The following is a 27,400-nucleotide window of genomic DNA, read 5'->3' as shown; positions in this document are numbered from 1 at the left end:
TATATTCCCCTCTTAACCACGCCCCCAACCACGCCCCAAGCCCCACCCCCGACCCCCCACCTCCCGGTATCGGAGGTCTCAAGGTTGGCAAGTATGGAAGCTGGTAGCGTTTCTGGGTGTTGTTGATAAATGGCTGTTGCTTTGCATAGTAGAGTTTTGACTTGCGAACTCTAGACAGCACCGAAACTCGGCAACAAACATTTCATTTTCAGACTATAATTGCTGGTTTGCAAAAAAATATTTTTAACCCAAATAGGTGAAATTAGATAATAAGTGGTTGAAAAGCACTGTTCTAGTTAGCTTACCGGCCTCCATTTTTAACATCATTCTCCCGCCTAAACATGTCGACGCCTCCCACTTGGAGCTTCCACACGACAAGCTCAAGGCACATTAATCCTCTTAAGAGGAAGACCGCTTACCCACCTCGACTGTGGACTCAGCTCACCTCCAGGTTTGAAAGGCGCGTTGACAGCCCGCCCTGTTGTGACGTCACGGTGGGCGCTGGTTGCAGAATCAGTGCGTGGCAGTCAGTCAGTCACTTTTTTGTTGTTGCGTGGACATCCTGCGAACAAACATCTGGACTTTGGGCGCTGGAAGAAATGTCCAACGACGACACGCGGCGGGGAAAACCTCAGAACTGCCGTCGTGGGCGTTCGTTCCACGCATGAGAGCCACGACCCAGGCGAGTACTTTCTGCAAGTTCCCCCCCACCTCGTCCAGCCTTCATGGATCAGTCCGTGGCCATCCAAGACTCCCTGCAAGGATCGGAAAACTGCACGATAGTATCCTTTCTAACTCTCAATGGCAGATGTGTTTGTGACACTTAGACGTTTTTAATCCGCGTGTTAAAGACGCCACATGGTTATTTATATTATAGAAGTTAAATATGACTTGGTGTGAGTAAAAAAAAAAAAGTAACATTTATTTAGGAGCGCGTTTAGGACACGTTTGCAAGTTGTTTGGTTTTTTTTAAGTCTTTTACTAGGAGGGCAGCCAAGTTTGGTAGTAACAACTTTTGACCGCTAGATGTCACTGTTGCTTCAAGAACATTCACTCAGGACACTTCACTCCATGCGGTGTTTTCCTACTGAAATGATTTTTTTTTTTATTTAAACGGGAATAGCAGATCCATTCTATGTGTCATACTTGATCATTTGGCGGTATTGCCATATTTTTGCTGAAAGGATTTAGTAGAGAAAATCGACGATAAAGTTCGCAACTTTTGCTCGCTGATAAAAAAAATTAAAAAAAGCCTGCCTGTACCGGAAGTAGCGTGACGTCACAGGAGCTAGTATTCCTCACAATTCCCCGTTGTTTACAATGGAGCGAGAGAGATTCGGACCGAGAAAGTGACGATTACCCCATTAATTTGAGCGAGGATGAAAGATTCGTAGATGAGGAACGTTACAGTGAACGACTTGAGAGGCAGCGATGGACGTATCTTTTTTCGCTCTGACCGTAACTTAAAGGCCTACTGAAATGAATTTTTTTTATTTAAACGGGGATAGCAGATCTATTCTATGTGTCATACTTGATCATTTCGCGATATTGCCATATTTTTGCTGAAAGGATTTAGTAGAGAACAACGACGATAAAAATTGCAACTTTTGGTATCTGATAAAAAAAAAAAGGCTTGCCCCTACCGGAAGTAGCGTGACGTAGTCAGTTGAACATATACGCAAAGTTCCCTATTGTTTACAATGATGGCCGCATGAAGTGAGAGAGATTCGGACCGAGAAAGCGACAATTTCCCCATTAATTTGAGCGAGGATGAAAGATTTGTGGATGAGTAAAGTGCAAGTGAAGGACTAGTGGGGAGTTGAAGCTATTCAGATAGGGAAGATGCTGTGAGAGGCGGGGGTGACCTGATATTCAGCTGGGAATGACTACAACAGTAAATAAACACAAGACATATATATACTCTATTAGCCACAACACAACCAGGCTTATATTTAATATGCCACAAATTAATCCTGCATAATAACACCTGCGTGTTTGTTATGCTAGCTCCTCTGCTAGCTTCTAGCTCCATAGAACACGCCAATACAATTCAAACACCTGATCAACACACACAATCACTCAGCCCAAAAGACCGTTCACCTAACCCAAGGTTCATAAAGCTTATATATTTTTAAAAAGTTACGTACGTGACGCGCACGTACGGTACGGTACGTGTTATGCTAGCTCCTAGCTCCTATGCTAGCTCCTAGCTCCATAGAACACGCCAATACAATTCAAACACCTGATCAACACACACAATCACTCAGCCCAAAAGACCGTTCACCTAACCCAAGGTTCATAAAGCTTATATATTTTAAAAAAGTTACGTACATACGCAAAAAAAAGTTGCGCACATACGGTCAAGCGATCAAATGTTTAGAAGCCAAAGCTGCATACTCACAGTAGCACGTCTGCGTCTTTGTCATCCAAATCAAAGTAATCCTGGTAAGAGTCTGTGTTGTCCCAGTTCTCTACAGGCGTCTGTGTATCGAAGTCAAAAGTCCTCCTGGTTAGAGTCTCTGTTATCCGAGTTCTTCCATCTTGACTGCATCTTTCGGGAATGTAAACAAAGAAGCGCCGGCTGTGTACTGTTGTGGCTGACTACGTTCGAAAAATACGTCCATTTCGCACCGACAACTTTCTTCTTTGCTTGCTCAGCTTCTTTCTCCATAATGCAATGAACATAATTGCAACAGATTCACGAACACAGATGTCCAGAATACTGTGGAATTATGAAATGAAAACAGAGCTTTTTCGTATTGGCTTCAATGTGGAAGGCATACCCGTGTTCCCCGGGCTACGTCACGCGCATACGTCATCCTCAGAGGCGTTTCGAACCGGAAGTTTAGCGGCAAATTTAAAATGTCACTTTATAAGTTAACCCGGCCGTATTGGCATGTGTTATAATGTTAAGATTTCATCATTGATATATAAACTATCAGACTGCGTGGTCGGTAGTAGTGGCTTTCAGTAGGCCTTTAATTTTTCACTCACCTGAAAAAAAAAAAAAAAAAGTATTTTAACAAAATGGGAAAAAATACGCAAAAATAAGTAACGATAAAATGCATTAATGGATATAAAACAAGTCTAAATAAAACTACAATAAAAATTAGAACATAATAAAAATGTGAGTACAAAATTGTACTGCCATACCTGTTGTGTATACACAAACTACTACCCTTTAGAATATTGAGAATAATTAAAATAAAATAAATAAATAAATACATACAATAAAAAATAAATACAGTTAAAAAAAGACTAATATTTTTTTTGATGATTGATGATATATTTCTATATTTTTATTGTAAAAAAAATATTAGTTTTTTAATTAAAAAAAGTGAATCCAAATGTGAGTACAAAATTGTACTGCCATACCTGTTGTGTATACACTTCAACTACTACCCTTTAGAATAATGATAATAATTCAAATAAAATAAATACATAAATAGAATAAAAAGAAATACAGTTAAGAAAAGACTAATATTTTTTTGATAATTTTTTTGATAATTGATGATATATATCTATATTTTTATTGTGAAAAAATATTAGTTTTTTTAATAAAAAAAAGTTAATCCAAATGTGAGTACAAAATTGTACTGCCATACCTGTTGTGTATACACTTCAACTACTACCCTTTAGAGTAATGATAATAATTTGAATAAAATAAATAAATAAATAAAATAAAAATAAATACAGTTAAAAAAAAGACTAATATTTTTTGATAATTTTTTTGATAATTGATGATATATTTCTATATTTTTATTGTGATAAAATATTAGTTTTTTTAATTAAAAAAAGTTAATCCAAATGTGAGTACGAAATTGTACTGCCATACCTGTTGTGTATACACTTCAACTACTACCCTTTAGAGTAATATTAATAATTCAAATAAAATGAATAAACGAATAAATAAAATTAAACTAAATACAGTTTTTTTTTTTAAACTAATATTTTTTTGATGATATTTTTGATAATTGATGATATATTTCTGTTTTTATTGTGAAAAAATATTTGTTTTTTAATTTAAAAAAGTTAATCCAAATAATGACAATAATTCAAATAAAATAAATAAAATACAAATAAATACAGTTAAAAGAAGACTAATTTTTTTGATAATTTTTTTGATAATTGATATATTTCTATATTTCTATTGTGAAAAAATATTAGTTTTTTAATTAAAAAAAGTTGATCCAAATGTGAGTACAAAATTGTACTGCCATACCTGTTGTGTATACACTTCAACTACTACCCTTCAGAATAATGATAAAAATTCAAATAAAATAAAAATAAATACACTTAAAAAAAGACTAATATTTTTTGGATATTTTTTGGATAATTGATGATATATTTCTATATTTTTATTGTGAACAAATATTAGTTTTTTAATAAATAAAAAAAGTTAATCCCAATAATGATAATGATTCAAATAAAATAAATAAATAAAATAAAAATAAATACGGTTAAAAAAGACAAATATTTTTTTGATAATTTTTTTGATAATTGATGATATATTTCTATATTTTTATTGTGAAAAAATATCAGTTTTTTAATAAAAAAAAAGTTGATCCAAAAGTGAGTACAAAATTGTACTGCCATACCTGTTGTGTATACACTTCAACTACTACCCTTCAGAATAATGATAAAAATTCAAATAAAATAAAAATAAATACAGTTAAAAAAAGACTAATATTTTTTGGATATTTTTTGGATAATTGATGATATATTTCTATATTTTTATTGTGAACAAATATTAGTTTTTTAATAAATAAAAAAAGTTAATCCAAATAATGATAATAATTCAAATAAAATAAATAAATAAAATAAAAATAAATACGGTTAAAAAAGACTAATATTTTTTTGATAATTTTTTTGATAATTGATGATATATTTCTATATTTTTATTGTGAAAAAATATTAGTTTTTTAATAAAAAAAAGTTGATCCAAATGTGAGTACAAAATTGTACTGCCATACCTGTTGTGTATACACTTCAACTACTACCCTTCAGAATAATGATAAAAATTCTTATAAAATAAAAATAAATACAGTTAAAAAAAGACTAATATTTTTTGGATTTTTTTTGATAATTGATGATATATTTCTATATTTTTATTGTGAACAAATATTAGTTTTTTAATAAATAAAAAAAGTTAATCCAAATAATGATAATAATTCAAATAAAATAAATAAATAAAATAAAAATAAATACAGTTAAAAAAGACTAATATTTTTTTGATAATTTTTTTGATAATTGATGATATATTTCTATATTTTTATTATGAAAAAATATGAGTTTTATAATTAAAAAAAGTTAATCCAAATAATGATGATAATTCAAATAAAATAAATAAATACAGTTAAAAAAAGACTAATATTTTTTTGATAATTGATGATATATTTCTATATTTTTATTGTAAAAAAATATTAGTTTTATAATTAAAAAAAAGTTAATCCAAATGCTAATTTTCTTTTAACTCTGACTCATTTGCTAGTCCGGTTGCTAGACAGGTAGCAAGCACGTGGAGAGTGGGTAATTGCCGACGCTAACTTTGCATGTGCAAAACGAACGTTTCCTAACTGGGAATCGGTTGTCATTATTCAAGGAAAACAGCCTTGATCGTTTCAATTGCATTGTTTTCTTCCTCCTGTTTCTGGAGTACGGGTGATTTTTCTTAACGCAGGACGTAAACATGCTGTACAATGTGACGTCCTCTTGGGTGATATCACTGAAAGCAGACTTCTGGGATTGGTGCAGTCTGCAAAAGAACATGCGTGAGTTGTTGTGAACTTTATTTACTGTTCAAATTTGTGTTGTAGTGAATGTCGTGAGGCGTACACAATGAAGTGTCCGTGTAACCCAACAGTCCTCGTGACGGCAACTGGACTGTTTTTTGTTTATTGTTTTGTAGAATCTTTATTTACAACCATCGACGGATGGCCATCACCGCTGATGATGTTTGCCTGGAGGACGTGGTACCAATCTGCCTGGACTTTGCCATTGTTGAGGGCGAGTATTTTGATCCTGTCAATCGCACTATTCTGAAGATGTGACGTTACGTTTAATGTATGTTTCCATTTTTGTAGTTTCCTCCCCAGAGGAGCTTGCACTTGTTGGTGAGTTTTTTTAAATTGTATATTTCAGTGGTTCTCAAACGTTTTTTTTTTCTTTCAGAAAACATTTGGCTGCCCAAGTACCACCGTAATGACCAATATTAAAATACAGTAGCGTAGTAGGCCTAAGTCAGGGGTCGGCAACCAAAAAACGTTGAAAGAGCCATATCGGACCAAAAATACAAAAAACAAATCTGTCTGGAGCCGCAAAAAATTAAAATCCGTATAGAATAGAATAGAGTTTTATTTGTCATTATTACAGTGAACAGGATCAAAGAACAACGAAATTGGAGCAGATCCCCTAAGGCAGTGGTCCCCAACCTTTTTGTAGCTGCGGACCGGTCAACGCTTGAAAATTTGTCCCACGGGGGGGGGTATTTAAAAAAAATTAAAAAAAATTTTTTTTTTTTTTTTTTTTTTTTTACATAAATATATACAATCATGTGTGCTTACGGACTGTATCCCTGCAGACTGTATTGATCTATATTGATATATAATGTATATATTGTGTTTTTTATGTTGATTTCATTAAAAAAAAAAAAAAAAAAAATTTTTTTTTTTTTTTTTTTTTTTTAATTTCTTGTGCGGCCCGGTACCAATCGGCCCGGTGGTTGGGGACCACTGCCCTAAGGTGCATACACAATAATTTAGTAATATAAATAGTAAAAAAAAGATTCAAAATAAGATATGTATCTATATATATATGTATATATCCACACACATGCATATAACCATACATATGCATATATATACATATACACATATAACATTATTGCACATTATAGTCCGAAAAAATAAAAAGACATGCCACATGAGGACATGACAGACACATTGTGCTCACTCAGGCCTGTTTAATGCTACTATGGCTCTTGGGTAAAAACTGTTTTTTAGTCTATTTGTGCCTGCATAGAAGTGTTATAATGAAGGCAACACATGATGTAAGTGTCTATATTAGCTATAATAGCCTACTATCAAAATGATTATGTGTCGCAGGCTGAAGCAAATCTTCATTGACAGAAATGTTGACATTTAATATTTATTCTACACATTTTTACAACATTAGAAACCATTAGTAAATCAAAGCTACTCAGAAGGTGAGATAACTCCTGGAAATTACCGACTTTTAATGGCCAAAGGTATAGATGTGTGTGTCCAAGTTAAAGGAAACGGCAGGCTGTCTTCTTCTAATGGATGTATTACAATCTTTGGCAAGCTAGGTAATGTTTGCTGTGGTCTGGAACAACATGGCACACAAACAACTATATGAAATGCAGCCGATATTACATACAGATAATGTGTCATGACACATGCAAAACTAAATGATATACAAAGAGGATAAAAGTAAAGGATATTAGATGAGATCAAATATACCTACAAATGAGGCATAATGATGCAATATGTACATACAGCGAGCCGAAATAGCATGTTAGCATTGATTAGCGTGCAGTCATTGCACTGACCAAATATGCCTGATTAGCGCTCCAACAAGTCAATAACGTCAACAAACACTTTTGTGCATTCACGCACAGTATGACATTTTTGGTGGACAAAATGAGACAAAGAATGAGTGGAAGATTTTACATGTAAACAAACTGTTGCGTCACAGTCCACACTACGGTGAGTTCAAGAACCGCAGATGTTAGTAGGACAAAACGATGTTCATCAGTGAAGCATACACACAAACATATTAAACGGTGGGCTTTCTAACAATTGGGAATGTTTGTGTCATGTTGGTGCTCAAACAAAAAACATACTAAAACAAATACATTATTTTTACCCCCCATCTTTTTCCATTTTCAATCCTTTTTTAAAAATGCTCCAGGGAGCCACTAGGGCGGCACTAAAGAGCCGCATGCGTTTGCTGACCCCCGGCCTAAGTATTCATTAAACAAGGCAGAGGTGTTATTTATCAAGTATATATAATATTGCCATTGTAACATTACAAACAGTTTGACACTGTGTGATTATAGGAAGATAAAAGACTGTACTTTCATCAAGTGATTCTTTGATAGAGCCTGTGTAGCACAGTTTGAGAAACACCGCTACATTTTATTTTACTCAGCTACACTATTTATTTTACTTACATTACAAATTTAACTCAGTTTGACTCATTTGTGTGTTTTGGGTTCTTGCAGGCGCTGACACCCGAGTGAGGGTGAGCTACAAGGAAGTGAGTTTGGAGCTGGTGCTTCCTTTCGGGTCCCACTCGCGGCTCTTCCTCGCCGAGGTCATCAGGGCGTGGAGCGGTAGGTTGACTTGATCACGTAAACAAGAACACAGGAAGTCGCTAGAAAGAACGGAAGAGATAAATGTACAGCGTCGGTTGCAGGGTCAAACTGTCTCCACTGTAAACAAATAAATAATCTGCAGGGGGGTGTATATTGTAGCGTCCCGGAAGAGTTAGTGCTGCAAGGGGTTCTGGGTATTTGTTGTGTTGTGTTTATGTTGTGTTACGGTGTGGATGTTCTCCCGAAATTTGTTTGTCATTTTTGTTTGGTGTGGTTGTGGTGTGGCGCATATTTGTAACAGTGTTAAAGTTGTTTATACGGTACACCCTCAGTGTGACCTGTATGGCTGTTGACCTTGCATTCACTCGTGTGTGTGAAAAAGCCGTAGATATTACGTGATTGGGCCGGCACGCAAAGGCCGTGCCTTTAAGGTTTATTGGCGCTCTGTACTTCTCCCTACGTCCGTGTACTTTTTGATACCGATAATTTCCGATATTATATTTTAAAGCATTTATCGGCCGATAATATCGGCAGCCCGATATTATCGGACATCTCTAATGAAAACTATAATTCAAATAAATAATTGAAGAATAAAAACACAGCATGAATTTAAAAGTACCGTATTTTCCCGGGACCATAGGGCGCACCGGATTATAAGGCGCACTGCCGATGAATGGTCTATTTTTGATCTTTTTTCATATATTAGGCGCACCGATTATAAGGCGCATTAAAGGGGTCATATTATTTATTTTTTTTTCTAAATGGAAAACACTTCCTTGTGGTCTACATAAACCTCTTAAGACCCAAGCTGTTTGTTTACATGCTTTTTTTATTTCTCTTTGAAATTTGGGCTTATTGGACCCTAATTAGAATAAAAACAAAGAATCATCTTTTGATACTTAGTCCATAAGTACACAAACGTGTACTTCATGTTTAGTGACATGCTAATTCTTATTTTTACACTTTTTTTCTCCAAATTCCATTGCATGTTATACTCTTCTGACACCACCAGATGGCAGTATAAGTGTCCACATAAGCGGCCATAAGACCCCAATTCAGTAGTGTACACAATTTTGGAAATAAGAGCTAAAAGGTGCTGTCCACGCATGTGGCCAACTAAGCCTTTAGAGGTTTTTAACATGTGATGGTGGTTCTTTGGTCAAAATGTTGCATGGATGATCTTTTACGGATCATCTTCAAGCCGTTTTCTGACCGTCGCTTCCGGATGCGGTCTTTTTTACGTGGCTCACCTTCGACAGTGTCTTCTCCTCGTCATCTTTGTTGTAGCGTGCAAGGCCGGGAGTGGAAGAAGTGTCAAAAGATGGCGCTAACTGTTTTAATGACCTCCAGACTTTACTTCAATCAATAACGGAGCACCATCTCCTCATCCGGAAACAACAAAACCGGAAATGTGTCCCATGAAAAAACGTCTAATTACTCTAATAACTAAAGTTCCTTGGGTGAATAATGTAAAGTCACTACACCGGTACGTTTTAGCGCTTTTATGGCAAGTTTGCTGACAGATACAAGTAGGGATGATGTTCGAAATCGGTTCTCCCGGTTGTTCGATAAGAAAAGAAACAATTCCATGGACTCGAATCCCTTTTTGAGAACCGGTTCCCATTATCGAGGCCACTATAGTAAAGAAAAAGAGTTGGTTCTTTATTCGAATCCCTGGGAACGAATGCCAAATGGGCAATGTTATGCCCATTTGATTTTTGATTGTAGACGCTTACTGACACCTTGTGGCGATATGAAAATACTACGCGTCAATAGTTTGGGCACTTCCGGGTTGACGATGTTAGTCCAGTTCATGAGACAATTGAGAAGTAGACAAGTTGTGTTAGCTCTTACAAGCCTTGGAAAAGATAAGTCTGTAAGTAAACTGTTTAACTTGTTTATGTAACTCAGTATTAAGGTGGCAAGTGGTTAAATTTCATAGTAAGATGTTTTTTGAATTACAATTTTTGTGCACTGTTTCAATTGATGTTTTGAGGACTTAAAATGGCTACCAGTCGTGTATTTCCACCATCGAAATAGTTTTAACACTCAGAAGTATTTGTTTGATGATAGTACTGTATATTTGTGTGAAGCTAATATTTACATATTGTGTATTCAATGTCAGTATGTTAATTGAATCACATAGCTTATACATTTGTCATTGTGTGTATTTCAGTTTAAAAAAAATAAAAATAACAGTCAAGATAGGAAAAGACAAAGCAAGATCAACAACAATAAAGAGCCTAAATGGATTCATCTGCTTTGGAACTTTATTAGACGTCTTGGATTGTTTGTTAGCTGTCTGCCTGTGTGTGTAGTTAGTATGTTCCAATAGCAGCAGAAGTGCACTTTTTGGAGAGCTGTATTATTTTCAGTTTTGTGCCCAAGGGACTGATTTTATTTAACACTATATTATTATTTATACACCTATAGTGATCACAGAGACAGGTTGTTTTTGTGTTACTGTATATATTTGTTTTTCTGATTTTTTTTAGGGGGGGTAACAGTCAATATTTATTTATTTATTTTATTTTATTTTTTTCTTATAAAATAAAAGTGAGCTTTTGTTAAACCAAATATTGTGTTTTTTTCCATATACAACAACCTATCTGGATTCGATAAGAGAATCGATAAGGAATCGGTTCGATAAGAGGATTCGATAATGGATCATTTCTTATCAAACATCATCCCTAGATATAAGTAACAACTTTTGCGCTACTTTATATTAGAAATGGCAACAGCGGAGGATGAATGTCCCGTAACAAGAAGATAGACAAAAAGAAGAAGCTTATCAACTACGCCGTCGACGCGGACGCGCGCAATTTTTTTAGGATTTACACAGATCCCAAATACACATCAACAGGTACCAGATGGTAAGAAAAGTTGCTTTTGCATAATATTGCGTAACAAAACGCCAGATAATGTGTCAAGAAGGCGGGGTACACTCTGGACAAGTCGCCACCTCATCGCAGGAAATGTAGTCTTGATTTTCAAAAATGTTCCTCCTTTTCTTTTCTCAATTTTCCTTTCTTTCCTCAAAGAGCGCTCGCATCCCTGAAAGATAATCCTAGATTTTCAAATAATGCCTCTCACCTGGATTATAGAATGATGTGGCCATGAACCGAGAAGTTGGTCAACATTGACATCCAACTTAGACCCAGAGATGGCGAGAAAGACATGTGAAAGGCTTTTCTACGGGCACCTTTTTATTTTTTTAATTTTTTTTACCCTTTGTGAGGATTCTGATTAATTCCTCGCCTAAACGGGAAGATATGAACATCCCATCAGTCTGCATCCTAGTGAGAGCAGACATTGTACAGTAAGTGATTGCTTTATTGGGGGGGGGGGGGCGGTATAGCTCGGTTGGTAGAGTGGCCGTGCCAGCAACTTGACGGTTCCGGGTTCGATCACCGCTTCCGCCATCCTAGTCACTGCCGTTGTGTCCTTGGGCAAGACACTTTACCCACCTGCTCCCAGTGCCACCCACACTGGTTTAAATGTAACTTAGATATTTGGTTTCACTATATAAAAGCGCTTTGAGTCACTAGAGAAAAGCGCTATATAAATATAATTCACTTCACTAATATAGGATGATCATCCTCCTTATGTTCAGGCTCAAAAATATAAGGTTCTGAATCATCATTTGTCCCCAAACTAGTCTTTGCTGTCTCTCCTGAAGTCTGTCATGATTAGTAGTGTTGTTAAAGGAAATAGTGAACGTTGTCATGCATCTGTGAAATTAATGCGCCGCCGTATGCTTAAAATGACAAAAATACAATAATATGACATGTTTTTATGAATGTTACTACATTACATATATACTTAGTGTGTCAATAAAACATTGATGTTTTCAGGGCGCTTTATAGGCGGAATAGGGCGACACCTATTGGCTTCATTGTTAGCTGACTTTAGCTAATGTTTATTTACGAGTTAGAATGCATAAAAAAGAAAAACATGTGTTCTTGTCTTACTTTACGATTGTGAATGACTTCCAAATTCGAAAAAAAGTGCAGTTCCCCTTTAACTCGCCTTAACTCGCCGGGCTAGGATAAGGGGTCCGGGCTAGGGTTAGGGTTTAGTGCTAGGGTTAGGGTTAGGGTTGGGGTTGCAGTTGGGGTTGGGGTTAGGGTTAGGGCTAGTGTTAGCGTTAGTGTTAGGGCTGGGGTTAGGGTTAGTGTTAGGGATAGGGTTATGGCTAGGGTTAGTGTTAGGGTTAGGGCTAGTATTAGCATTAGGGCTAGGGTTAGGGTTGGGTTAGGGTTAGGTATTAAGCAAAAGAGTTGGTTAGGGTTAGGGCTAAAGGTTGGGGTGGGGCGATAGAAAAGAGTGAAAAAAGAAGAAGATAAGAAGGGTTTGCACGGTCCGTCCATGGGTTAGGGTTGGGGTTGGGGTTAGGGCTGGGGTTAGGGTTGTGGTTGAGGTTGAGGTTAGGGTTAGGTATAAAGAAAAAGAGTTGGTTAGGGTTAGGGCTAAAGGTTGGGGTGGGGCAATAGAAAAGAGTGAAAAAAGAAGAAGATAAGAAGGGTTTGCACGGTCCTTCCATGGGTTAGGGCTAGTGTTAGCGTTAGGGCTAGGGTTAGGGTTGGGTTAGGGTTAGGGTTAGGTATTAAGCAAAAGAGTTGGTTAGCGTTAGGGCTAAAGGTTGGGGTGGGGCGATAGAAAAGAGTGAAAAAAGAAGAAGATAAGAAGGGTTTGCATGGTCCGTCCATGGGTTAGGGTTGGGGTTGGGGTTAGGGCTGGGGTTAGGGTTGGGTTAGGGTTGGGGTTGGGGTTGAGGTTGAGGTTAGGGTTAGGTATAAAGAAAAAGAGTTGGTTAGGGTTAGGGCTAAAGGTTGGGGTGGGGCAATAGAAAAGAGTGAAAAAAGAAGAAGATAAGAAGGGTTTGCACGGTCCTTCCATGGGTTAGGGCTAGTGTTAGCGTTAGGGCTAGGGTTAGGGTTGGGTTAGGGTTAGGGTTAGGTATTAAGCAAAAGAGTTGGTTTGGGTTAGGGCTAAAGGTTGGGGTGGGGCAATAGAAAAGAGTGAAAAAAGAAGAAGATAAAAAGGGTTTGCACGGTCCTTCCATGGGTTAGGGCTAGTGTTAGCGTTAGGGTTAGGGTTGGGGTTGAGGTTGAGGTTAGGTTTAGGTATAAAGAAAAAGAGTTGGTTAGGGTTAGGGCTAAGGGTTGGGGTGGGGCGATAGAAAAGAGTGAAGAAAGAAGAAGATAAGAAGGGTTTGCACGGTCCGTCCATGGGTTAGGGTTAGGGCTAGTGTTAACGTTAGGGTTAGGGCTAGGGTTGGGTTAGGGGTTAGTGTTAGCGTTAGGGCTAGGGTTAGTGTTAGGTTCAAGGTTAGGGTCAGGGTTAGGGCCAGGGTTAGTCGAATCAGACTCCTCTGTATCGAATTGTCAAAACCAGGGTTAGGGTTAGAGGTTAGGGTTAGGGCTAGGAGGGCTAGGGCTAGTGTTAGAGCTAGGGTTAGAGTTAGTGTTAGCGTTAGGGCTAGGGTTAATATTAGTGTTAGTTTTGGGGTCAGGGTTGGGGTTAGGGTTAATCGAATCAGACTCCTCTGTATCGAATTGTCAAAACCCGGGTTAGGGTTAGGTTAGAGGTTAGGGCTAGGGCTATTGTTAGGCCTAGGGTCAGGGTCAGGGTTTGTCGAATCAGACTCCTTTGTAGCGAATTGTCAAAACCATGACTATTTAAAGATCAAAACCATGACTATATGAAGACAGCCCTCGGTGGTAACACAAATAAATCACACTTATAGGACGTACGAAATTCCATGACGCTCAAATATGCACCAACTTTCCAGGAAACTGTTCTACGTCGAGCACCGAGCGAGTTCATGTTTGTTTTTTGAGGGGGAAATAAAACCTGTTCGTCCAGTCATCCTGCCTTGTTGTGCTTGTGTGGGAACTTTGCGAATGAAAATACCCTCATACCTTCAAGTGCACTTGACTTGGTCTTACTCATTTTTCTGTAAACACTCATTCGGGAGTGATAGAAGGCGGAGTTTAAGGGGTGTATCTCTTTTTTTCCTATCGCGGGCGTCAGGAAATCTTCCTAAAAAGGAGCTCCTTTTCCAGACCTCCTTTTTACTTTTCCTATTTGCGCACCGTGATGGTATCAGTCTGGCAGTTTTGTTAGGGATGCGTGACTTTTGTCGCCGGGGTGCTATCGTCCACGAGGATCCTCTGGAGAGCACTGATGAAGAGCTTAATGGGGTGTTGCTTTTTGGGATACCCGCAAAGGTGATTCGTTTTGTGACGGATAGCAGAGATGGAAGGATTAAATGACCTGACAGGAGTTGTTGCTAAAAGTAAAGATAAAGGTGAGCAGGTTGAAGGAATCCCAACACAAGAGGACAATGTTTCTGACTTGTATCCACGATAGATTCTGATGTCCGTTTCAATATTCTGCCTGCAGATGTTTGCAAGTTTCCCTCCCAAGAAGCCAAGTTGGAGTGGATCAGCAAATACCGAACAGCCACCAAAAGCCAAGGACTTGTCAAACAAGCCCTTGCACCCCTCGGCACAACACTGAATAAACTCAACCAGCACAGGAAAACAGGTTTGTTCCAACAGTTATCGCCGATAAATTTTCTAACTCTTCATCTGGCATCAGCAGGGCCTTGTTGGCCTCTCAAGGAGACGTATGTTCACGTCTTGCATTAATTGGACGCATCATAAAATGCATTGTGAAAAGATGACATAGCCCGTTAGGAAAAAATACTACACGTAATACACATTCATAATCTCATTATATAGCTATAATAGCTGTTTTGAACTTTTACCAGATACCTATTCTAAACTTCGCAATACTGGTAAGAGGAAATAAAATGACAATAAACTGTTTCAATTCGACCCTATATAACACGAAATATATAAAAGAAGGAATCCTAAATAAAATAAAAAATGTTTTTAATATATTCTAATCCAGAAATGTTTGCACAGTACCATTTTAAGGGGGTACAAAAATGCAATTAAAATATATACAGTACAGGCCAAGAGTTCCTCTCATTCTATGCATTTTCTTTATTTTCATGACTATTTACATTGTAGATTGTCACTGAAGGCATCAAAACTATGAATGAACACATGTGGAGTTATGTACTTTAACAAAAAAAAGGTGAAATAACTGAAAACATGTTTTATATTCTAGTTTGTTCAAAATAGACACCATTTGCTCTGATTACTTTTTCGCACGCTCTTGGCATTCTCTCGATGAGATTCAAGAGGTAGTCACCTGAAATGGTTTTCACCTCACGGGTGGGGGAGTGTTTGGGGGGCACGTTTTTAATGGTGTTAAAATTGTTATTTTGCAAAGAAAATCTGGACCGCGGGACGTCCCAGATTAAAAAAATAAAATAAATAAATATATATATGTATATATATATATATATATATTTCTTTTAATCTGTCCTTTCCAGCTGCTAAAGCCAAATCATATTGTTAATGTGGATGCCCATATCTGCTTACTTTACATAAGAGATGTGTGCGATACTTCTCTTATTGCATTATTTGTATTTTACTTTATTAGATGTTTGGATATGTTTAGTGTTTAGCGCAGCAGCACCGATGCAGCAGGGAATAGTACGAATAACAAATAAGAAAAAAAAAACTAAGGGGGAAATTGTGGGGACAAGAGGGGGACAAAACGACAAAAAAAATGTGTATGAATGTAAATATATATATATATATATATATATATATATATATATATATATATATATATATATATATATATATATATATATATATATATATATATATATATATACACACAAAGATATGAATATATATACATATATATATATATATGTATATATATTCATATCTTTGTGTATATATATATATATATATATATATATATATATATATATATATATAAGAAATACTTGAATTTCAGTGAATTCTAGCTATAAATATACTCCTAGGGAAAGCAAGAAGAGCGGATAATTGAATGATACATTTGTATTTATGATTATTAATGTCATTTAGCTTATACATAAAAATTGAGTTAAAATGTAGCTTTTATTTTTTATTAACGACGGTTTTGAAAAAAAAACGTAGTTAATCAAAAAATAAAAGCTTGTGCTTTAGGCCTATATAAGTAAATATTGATTGATTGAATGTCTCTGTGCGGCCTGGTAGAAAATGCGTCACGGACCGGTGCCGGTCCCCGCACCGGTGGCTGGGGACCACTGTTATAAAGTATAAGTATTCAGTACATACAACAAGATTCGCGAATCTGCAAGGGGGAAATGTAAGCTACATTATCATTGTGACACAACTCCATGCACATCCTCGTCAGAACGCGTGTACAACAACAACATATAGATATATCGTTATAATACTTTTTTTTGTTTCTGTCTGTGCGTGTCTCCAAGTGTAAACACGCACAAGTGTTTATTTTTAATCGCATGTTGCAAAAAAGTGGAAGTGTCTTTGTCGACCAAGCGGAGTGTCGACACAACTCCTCCCACCCGGGGAACGTTAAGCCTGGGCAGGTCTCAGTGGGCAGCTCCATGGTACTGCGGACTCCGCTTCTTCCTCCACAGAATGCGTGGCAACAGGGCGGGGACATGTCAACGGCGATGAGAGACTCCGGTATGAGAAAGTTATGTTTTTTTTTTAAATGTTCTTACTTTCACTGAGGGAGTTCCCGCGAATGACGGCTAATGTAGCTAACTGGCTAGCCACCGAGCTAAAGGAAGTGGGTCGTAAGCTAGCCGTCATTTTGGGCAGGAAGTCGTCTAAAATGTGATAAATCTCACACGCTAATGTACTGAAATGTCACCAAAAATCGTTATTATTACAATGTTACAAAGATGCTACGCGATCGCTGGTGTTGTGATGCTAGCAGGCAAGAATGCGTGTTGTGGTAATACAGAGCGGTTATGTCAACACTATTTCATTCATTGAGACACATTTCTGTCTTAAGTGCGTGTTTTTTTTATTCATTTTGCGCCATTTTCCGTTAATTTGCCGTGTTTAATCCCCGCTGCTGCCAGGAATTAGGACATGCTCATTCATCGGCGTTTTTATGGCTCATTGTCGTATTGATAAAGAATAGAGTCGGTTGTGTAATATTGAACTTTGTGCATCTGTGTTTAAAAAAAACAACAGAAGGACTGATGTAAGAGATGACGACAGCGTCTAATAAAGAGGCATATTATCAGTCAAATTGCAGATCAATTCCCCCTTGTGTGGTGTTTGGGTCTGTGAGACCCGTTTTCATTAAAAAACATTGTAGTATTGCACATCCAATAGTTTAACATTCTAAGCCAGGGGTGTCAAAGGTACGGCGGCCTGCACACAGGTTTTATTCGGCCCGCGGGATGAGATTGCAGAGTATAAAAATGAGCCAACATTTTGGAATGAAAGAAACTGCTGTTCTAAATGTGTCCACTAGATGTCGCAATAGCAATTATTTGTGTCTTTGTAGATCAGTGATTTTCATCCACTGCGCCGCGGCACACTAGTGTGCCATGAGATACAGTCTGGTGTGTCGTGGTAGATTACGTAATTTCACCTAATGTAGTTAAAAATATTTTTTGTAAACCAGTAATTACAATCCGCAATTGTGCTGTTGTTGAGTGTCTGTGCTGTCTAGACCTTGGCAGAGTAACCGTGTAATACTCCATATCAGTAGGTGGCAGCAGCTAGCTAATTGCTTTGTAGATGTCGGGAACATGGTTTGTGGTGATCACAATATGCGGGAGGCAGCGTGTTGGTAAAAAGGTATCTAACACTTAAGCCAAAAATAAATAAGAGGTGAGTGCCGCCAAGAAAAGGCATTGAAGCTTAGGGATGGCTATGCAAAACGAAACTAAAACTGAACTGGCTGCAAAGTAAACAAAAACAGAATGCTGGACGACAGCAAAGACTTACAGCGTGTGGAGCAGACGGCGTCCACAATGTACATCCGTACATGACATGACAATCAACAATGTCCTCACAAAGAAGGATATTGATTGATTGATTGAGACTTTTATTAGTAGGTTGCACAGTGAAGTACATATTCCGTACAATTGACCACTAAATGGTAACACCCGAATAAGTTTTTCAACTTGTTTAAGTCGGGGTCCACTTAAATTGATTCATGATACAGATATATACTATCATATATACTATCATCATAATACAGTCATCACACAAGATAATCACATTGAATTATTTACATTATTTACAATCAGGGGTGTGGTGGGGGGGGGGATATGGACATCAAGTAGTGGACATAGAGAGAGAGAGAGATCAGAAGGCATAAGAAAAAGAAAAAGTATCTGCATTTGATTGTTTACATTTGATTATTAGCAATCCGGGGAGGGTGTTAGTTTAGGGTTGTAGCTGCCTGGAGGTGAACTTTTATTGCGGTTTTGAAGGAGGATAGAGATGCCCTTTCTTTTATAGCGTCCGCACAACTTAAATATTCTTGATTGCTAAAACAAAGCAGGTGCGGGGAATAGCGTTCAAGGAAGACATGAAACTGTTACAGGAAAGTACCAACAAAAGAGGAAAAGCCACCAAAATAGGAGCACAAGACAAGAACTAAAACACTACACACAGGAAAACACCAAAAAAGTCAAAATAAGTCACGGAGTGATGTGACAGGTGGTGACAGTAAACCTACTTTGAGACAAGAGTTATATTGATGCATGCTTGGTTATGCTTTGAATTGATATCCAACAATTGCGACTGCGAGAATGACTTTTTACTGTCAATATCGGCTACTGAGTTTCATTTTTCAATGATTTCTGCTGGTTGTGTGCCTAGGGATTTTATCAATGAAAAAAATGTGCCTTGGCTCAGAAAAGGTTGAAAAACACTGTTGTAGATTATGCTACATATGTAAAAAAATAAATAAATAAACCACATGATGTTGGTGCACCAGTCGAGGAAAATGAGCAAACTGCATCCTGTTATTTGATTTTGATATTATTTTTTTAGTTTAGTTTAGTCTTTATTTGAAGGGACAATGCACAGAAACATTAACCTCAAATACAGATATATTCTATACCAGATTATAGCTAAATAGCTCATTTCCATCTACAGTCCCTGGCTACCTAAATTAAAGGGATACAAAAATCATGCAATAAAATGATGACAATAAAATCATACTATAGCATGTCATCAAATTAAGAAAAGTCATAAAATGCCCTTTCATTGACACATACTTAGTATACAATACAACCACACCTCATTTACATCATCACACAAAGACAATACATATTATCTTGATATATTGAAAATGAACACCAATGAGTTGACTGATGAACATTATCACATAGTTTAGTCAGAACAAATAAATAATGACAAATAAAGATAGAATAACATGTAAGTGTAAAAAAAACCCCAACATTATGCTTGTTCTGTTTTTAAACAAAGAAAACAATCTGACGTTGTCTTTATTTTGAAGTTACCGTGCCGTGATTTTACCAGACCGGCCGACTTGGGAGTAGTTATTTCTTGACACCCACGTTCTAAGCCATTTTACCTCCAGAGTCGTTCACCGGATCGCCATGTTCAGGTCAGCACCACACCTTAAATAGATGGCTACTCTCCGCCAGGATGAAAATACTAACTCGTAGCACCATGTGTTACGGTAGACATGTTTAAAGCAACACACACACCAGCCTAGAGCAGACAGGGCATATTAAGTCCACAGTGTCGTTTAAATTACCATGAATTGATTAACGTGGACCCCGACTTAAACAAGTTGAAAAACTTATTCGGGTGTTACCATTTAGTGGTCAATTGTACGGAATATGTACTGTACTGCGCAATCTACTAATAAAAGTTTCAATCAATCAATCAATCAAAAAAAAAAAAAAATTTCTGAAATGAAGAAATGTTTTTTGAAAATGTATGTTTGGTTTAGTATATGATATAAAATAATAATAATATAAAATCTCTTTTGTTTAAACAAAGGTCTCCCTTTAAAAAAAAAGCCCTAATAGATGCCAGGTACTCTTTACAAGTAGGTGAATAAACATCCCTATTAAGTAATTGAGGAAATACATGTTTTATTATCCCTCAGTGCATAGTAGCACAAATTGCACAATGTTTGACTCCTACTGATGAAGCATTTCCATTGCACAGTATTGTTCTTTTTACAGTCATTCATTTCATCCTTGACCGCCCATGTTTATTTCCTTTCCAAGCGCACTGCTTCAATGGCATTTCACAGTTTTCCGTCAATTATCTCGACCCAACGAGGGCACTCCTCTTGTGCCCTTCCTGTTCCACGCCAAACAGGTCTAATGCTGTATACTTTCACCTTTTACAGCGCTGACTTGACTTGACTAGAAAATGCAGCGGGGAGGTCTGTTTTTGTCTGGTTTTAGTCCGGTGCGCCTGAAACGCTGGTGTAGAGTTCATTTCCTGGCCAAAAGAGCGTGGCTTTGCTTTGCGCGAGCAGCCCACCCAGCTGTGTTGTCCTGCCAAGCTGCAGGAGACAGAGGCAATGCTGTCTCACCCATTAGTTTCAACCTATTTAGGATGCTGAGACTCTAACTCGAAGCGCTCTCTGGACACTACATTAGGTGAATATGCACAGAAAGATAAATGCGGTAGCTGCAACTGTATGTTAATTATTGTGGTTTATTCAATGGTGTAACTGTTAAACGTGGGACTTGCACCCCGTTAGATTGTGCAGGTTCATTATTAATTCCCCCCTTCTGCTCTTTGCCAACAGATAAATTGTCAGACAAGAAAAAGGGAAGCTTGGAAGGGCAAAAAAGTTCCAACAGTGGGACGCACATCACTCGAGCACATTACGACCCTGAGAGGTAAAGTGTTCCTAAGTAATTGGATTATTCCGTTTACAGAACCAACTTCATACCAAAGGCATTCTAATGCAAGACTATTGGAGTGTTTTGTTACTGAGACTCACTAAATAGGATGCAAATTTGCTGTTTTGCCAATCTAAGGTCAAAACTGTGTGTGGGTATGCAAAGACTATGCAATGTTTCGCAGGTAACTGCAGTCCCTTGTGGCGCTTAAACGGACCTGCACTTTTTTTTTCATTCACAATCCCTATCGGACAGGAACACATGTTTTTTACATTTTCCATGCATTATAAGTTTGTTAAATACAGCAAGTACAAAGTGGCTAAAAATGGGAGTACACTATTCCGCCCTTAAAGGCCTACTGAAATGAATTTTTTTTATTTAAACGGGAATAGCAGATCCATTCTATGTGTCATACTTGATCATTTCGCGATATTGCCATATTTTTGCTGAAAGGATTTAGTAGAGAAAATCGACGATAAAGTTTGCAACTTTTGCTCGCTGATAAAAAAAAGCCTTGCCTGTAGCGGAAGTAGCGTGACGTCACAGGAGCTAGTATTCCTCACAATTCCCCGTTGTTTACAATGGAGCGAGAGAGATTTGGAGCGACAAAGCGACGATTACCCCATTAATTTGAGCGAGGATGAAAGATTCGTAGATGAGGAACGTTACAGTGAAGGACTAGAGAGGCAGTGATGGACGTATCTTTTTTCGCTCTGACCGTAACTTAGGTACAAGCTGGCTCATTGGATTCCACACTCTCTCCTTTTTCTTTTGTGGATCACGGATTTGTATTTTAAACCACCTCGGATACTATATCCTCTTGAAAATGAGAGTCGAGCACGCGAAATGGACATTTAAAGTGACTTTTATCTCCACGACAATACATCGGTGACACACTTAGCTACTGAGCTAACGTGATAGCATCGTTCTCAAATGAAGATAGAAACAAAATAAATAAACCCCTGACTGGAAGGATAGACAGAAGACCAACAATACTATTAAACCATGTACATGTACCTACACGGTTAAAAATTCTCAGCCTGGTAAGGCTTAACAATGCTGTTGCTAACGACGCTAAGGCTAATTTAGCAACTTAGCAACCGGACCTCACAGAACTATGATAAAAACATTAGCGCTCCACCTACGCCAGCCAGCCCTCATCTTCCCATCAACAGCCGTGCTCACCTGCGTTCCAGCGATCGACGGCGCGACGAAGGACTTCATCCGTGGGTTTGGCGGCAAGCATCGGCTAGGCGTAGTAAGTAGTCCTTGTTGTGTTGCTGTAAGTATTGTACTTAGCCGCTAATACACCGATCGATCCCACCTACAACGTTCTTCTTTGCAGCCTCCATTGTTCATTAAACAAATTGCAAAAGATTCACCACCACAGATGTCCAGAATACTGTGGAATTTTGTCGAAGAAAACAAGAGGTTTTTGTATCGGGTCGATGGGGTCCAACCACTTCCGTGGATTTTGTGACGTCACGCGCATAAATCATATCCAAAGGAGTTTTTCAACCGGAATTTTAAAATGTCACTTTATAAGTTAACCCGGCCGTATTGGCATGTGTTGCAATGTTAAGATTTCATCATTGATATATAAACTATCAGACTGCGTGGTCGCTAGTAGTGGCTTTCAGTAGGCCTTTAAAGCCTTTAAAAAACATCCAAAAACTGCCAACGGTACTCCATTTACATCTTGTGACCTAAATACTGACCAATTATTTGCAATATTGTTATTATAAGTGATAACACAAACTAATTTTAGCGGTGCATTGATTACAGAGAGCTAACCAGCTTATCCTGCTATATTGACATATTGAGCCAGCAAACTGCTGCTGTTGCTGCATTGCTTCTGAGCTGGTGAAAGTTTAATTCTCGAATACAAATCACGCCTCTCACCTAAGTAGAAGGATGTGGCCAAAAACCGAGTAGTTGGTAAACCTTGACTTTCAATTTAGACTTGGAGATGGTGAGAAAGACACAAAAATAAGCTCGTTTGCAGCACCTTTTTGTTTTTGTCTTTTTTTAACCCTTTGTGCGAATAATGAATCCCAGTGAGAGCAGACACTGTACAGTAAGTGATTGTTTTATTATACTATTATTATCGTAGGAAAAAAACGCTTGATCTGTTCACATTAACCCACCTTTAGCACAGTATGGGTAATATCGCCTCATCTCTGCCATTTTTTATAAGTTAATGGTTATCTGAGATATTTTTTAATGTTGTCGTATTTACCTGTATTACAATATTATTATATTCCTCATAACGACAATTATTTATCTAATATTTATCGTGCACCTCTAGAAATAAATAACAAAATTAACGATACCCAAGGTACACTACCGTTCAAAAGTTTGGGGTCACCCAAACAATTTTGTGGAATAGCCTTCATTTCTAAGAACAAGAATAGACTGTCGAGTTTCAGATGAAAGTTCTCTTTTTCTGGCCATTTTGAGCGTTTAATTGACCCCACAAATGTGATGCTCCAGAAACTCAATCTGCTCAAAGGAAGGTCAGTTTTGTAGCTTCTGTAACGAGCTCAACTGTTTTCAGATGTGTGAACATGATTGCACAAGGGTTTTCTAATCATCAATTAGCCTTCTGAGCCAATGAGCAAACACATTGTACCATTAGAACACTGGAGTGATAGTTGCTGGAAATGGGCCTCTATACACCTATGTAGATATTGCACCAAAAAGCAGACATTTGCAGCTAGAATAGTCATTTACCACATTAGCAATGTATAGAGTGTATTTCTTTAAAGTTAAGACTAGTTTAAAGTTATCTTCATTGAAAAGTACAGTGTATGTCGGGCTGCATTCAGTTTTTCAATTTCCAGCAGCCATTTTGGCCAATAAAGAAGACATAAAAGCCGGAACAGTAGATACGTCATTTGTTTACCTATTGCAGACCTCATGAGCCCAATTGACATTAACAGGCAGTAGTTCATTTTTTATTGGCCCTCTGCACATTTTTATATTTAAAATCCTCTATGACGCAAAGTCTGGGAAGCTGAGAAATGTACTTGCCTGACTGAGCTATTCTGTGTCAGTACTGTTTACACAGAACAGCAACACAGGCTGAGAACATGTCCGCTTTAGCAGGCAGTGGGAAAAATGTTACAATATGTAATTCGAAATAAATACAAAATTAAGACATACTCCTCTCAAAACCTGTGATTATCCCAGCTGGTCGTTTGTGAAAAGTGCATCCAGTTCCGGAAGAAACAAGACCAGAGTGGATGAGGAGGAAAAAAAGATGACAGATGCAAAAATATCGTCTTTCCATATGTATCATGTCTACCTGAGAAACTCGGAAGAACTTTTAACCAACACAACATCCAAGTACACTTCAAGCAAAGCAATACCCTGAGACAGAGACTGGTGCATCCTAAAGACCGGACACCCCACACCCACAAAAATAAGCTGGTGTATGCTATCCAGTGTAATAATGAATGCACTGATTCATATATTGGAGAAACAAAACAACCACTAAGCCGATGCATGGCACAGCAAACTCTTGAGGCCAAGACTCCGCTGTCTACCTGCACCTCAGGGAGAAACAGCACTGCTTTGAGAACGAAAATGTACAGATTCTGGAAAGATAGGATGGATGGTACGAAAGAGGAGTGAGGGAAGCCATCTATGTCAAGGTTGAAAAACCATCCCTGAACAGAGGAGGTGGTCTGTAACACCACCTATATCCCACATACAACACTGTTCATTACCATGAATTGATTAACATGGACCCCGACTTAAACAAGTTGAAAAACTTATTCGAAGGGGTGTGGGCGTGGTTGGGGGCGGGAGGCGTGGTTGGGGGCGTGGTTAAGAGGGGAGTATATTTACAGCTAGAATTCACCAACTCAAGTATTTCATATATATATATATATATATATATATATATATATATGTATATTATATAATATATATATATTCAACCCTTAACAAAGCATTGTACTTTCAAGTACAACAATGAGTAGATGAGTGTTGTGTGTGTGTATATGTGTAAATAAATGAACACTAAAATTCAAGTATTTCTTTTAGGTTGATTGGCAACACTAAATTGGCCCTAGTGTGTGAATGTGAGTGTGAATGTTGTCTGTCTGTCTGTGTTGGCCCTGCGATGAGGTGGCGACTTGTCCAGGGTGTACCCCGCCTTCCGCCCGAATGCAGCTGAGATAGGCTCCAGCACCCCCCGCGACCCCAAAAAGGGACAAGCGGTAGAAAATGGATGGATGGATGGATATATATAATAAAATAAATATGTATATATATATATATATATATATATATATATATATATATATATATATATATATATATATATATATATATATATATAGCTATAATTCACTGAAAGTCAAGTATTTAAATAAATATATATATATATATATATATATATATATATATATTCTAGCTATAAATATACTCTCCTCTTAACCCCCCCCCCCCCCACACCACCACCACCACCACCACCACCTCCCGATATTGGAGGTCTCAAGGTTGGCAAGTATTATATATATATATATATATATATATATATATATATGTATGTGTATGTGTCTATATATACACTACCGTTCAAAAGTTTTGTGAAATAGCCTTCATTCCTAAGAACAAGAATAGACCGTCGAGTTTCAGATGAAAGTTCTCTTTTTCTGGCCATTTTGAGCGTTTAATTGACCCCACAAATGTGATGCTCCAGAAACTCAATCTGCTCAAAGGAAGGTCAGTTTTGTAGCTTCTGTAACGAGCTAAACTCTTTTCAGATGTGTGAACATGATTGCACAAGGGTTTTCTAATCATCAATTAGCCTTCTGAGCCAATGAGCAAACACATTGTACCATTAGAACACTGGAGTGATAGTTGCTGGAAATGGGCCTCTATACACCTATGTAGATATTGCACCAAAAACCAGACATTTGCAGCTAGAATAGTCATTTACCACATTAGCAATGTATAGAGTGTATTTCTTTAAAATTAAGACTAGTTTAAAGTTATCTTCATTGAAAAGTACAGTGCTTTTCCTTCAAAAATAAGGACATTTCAATGTGACCCCAAACTTTTGAACGGTAGTGTGTATATATATATATATATATATATATGTATATGTATATATATATATATTTATATGTATATATATATATATATATATATATGTATATGTATATATATATATATATATATATATATATATATATATATATATATATATATGTATATGTATATATATGTATATGTATATATATATATGTATATATATATATATATATATATATATATATATATATATATATATATATGTATATATGTGTGTGTATAAAATACTTGACTTTCAGTGAATTCTAGCTATATATATATATATATATATATATATATATATATATATATATATATATATATATATATATATATATTTATTTTATTATTATAGGGGACGGCGTGGTGAAGTTGGTAGAGTGGCCGTGTCAGCAATCGGAGGGTTGCTGGTTACTGGGGTTCAATCCCCACCTTCTACCATCCTAGTCACGTCCGTTGTGTCCTTGGGCAAGACACTTCACCCTTGCTCCTGATGGGTGCTGGTTAGCGCCTTGCATGGCAGCTCCCGCCATCAGTGTGTGAATGTGTGTGTGAATGTGGAAATAGTGTCAAAGCGCTTTGAGTACCTTGAAGGTAGAAAAGCGCTATACAAGTATAACCCATTTATCATTTATTTATCATTTATTATATATATGATACATTTTGCGAGGTGGCCCATAATACTGGGCTGTGAACGGTGCTGCGCTGCCCCCGCCACGTGCTTCACTCTCCGTTCATGAATGAGTATATCATTTCGGCCACCGTGTTCAATGGAGAAGTCTGTTCTACAAAATGTACAGGCAACATACCCTCTCCCCTTCGAACTGTCCTGGATTAACTGAAATTCTTGTTTCCATTCGTTTTGGAACTTGCAAGCGTATTTCTTCATCTTGCTCGTCGACGGCGTCGCCATGTCTGTAACTTCCTCGTTCTTCTGCTTCGTCTCCTTGTTGTGTGCGCAGTTGTGCACTCTACTCTCTAAAAGCCGTAGATGTTATGACGTCATTGAGCAGGCAAGCTGTTTATATTGTGGGAAAGCGGACGTGAGAACAGGCTGTCCCCACTCAGGTCCGCATTGAGCTGGAGGGGGCGTGGCCTCCAGCTCCGGCTGAATACCGGGAGTTTGTCGGGAGAAAATTTCTGCCGGGAGGCTATCGGGAGAGGCGCTGAATACCGGGAGTCTCCCGGTAAAACCGAGAGGG

General features: G+C 37.5%; 1 protein-coding gene across 1 annotated transcript in view; it reads left to right on the top strand.

Moving 5' to 3' along the window:
• Positions 1-475: 475 nt before the first annotated feature.
• Positions 476-27,400, top strand: part of inpp5b (inositol polyphosphate-5-phosphatase B) — a 65,654-nt gene continuing 38,729 nt past the window's right edge. Inside the window, exons 1-7 of the mRNA XM_062062361.1 lie at positions 476-783; positions 5,693-5,771; positions 5,909-6,006; positions 6,084-6,113; positions 8,246-8,356; positions 14,747-14,890; positions 21,017-21,110. Coding sequence (XP_061918345.1) covers positions 726-783; positions 5,693-5,771; positions 5,909-6,006; positions 6,084-6,113; positions 8,246-8,356; positions 14,747-14,890; positions 21,017-21,110 — 614 coding nt within the window. The 5' untranslated portion in view covers positions 476-725. The remainder of the gene's footprint in view (positions 784-5,692; positions 5,772-5,908; positions 6,007-6,083; positions 6,114-8,245; positions 8,357-14,746; positions 14,891-21,016; positions 21,111-27,400) is intronic.

The sequence above is a fragment of the Entelurus aequoreus genome, linkage group LG11 (assembly GCF_033978785.1).
Source record: "Entelurus aequoreus isolate RoL-2023_Sb linkage group LG11, RoL_Eaeq_v1.1, whole genome shotgun sequence".
Taxonomy (NCBI): Eukaryota; Metazoa; Chordata; class Actinopteri; order Syngnathiformes; family Syngnathidae; genus Entelurus; species Entelurus aequoreus.
This window is presented reverse-complemented; position numbering and strand designations above follow the sequence as displayed.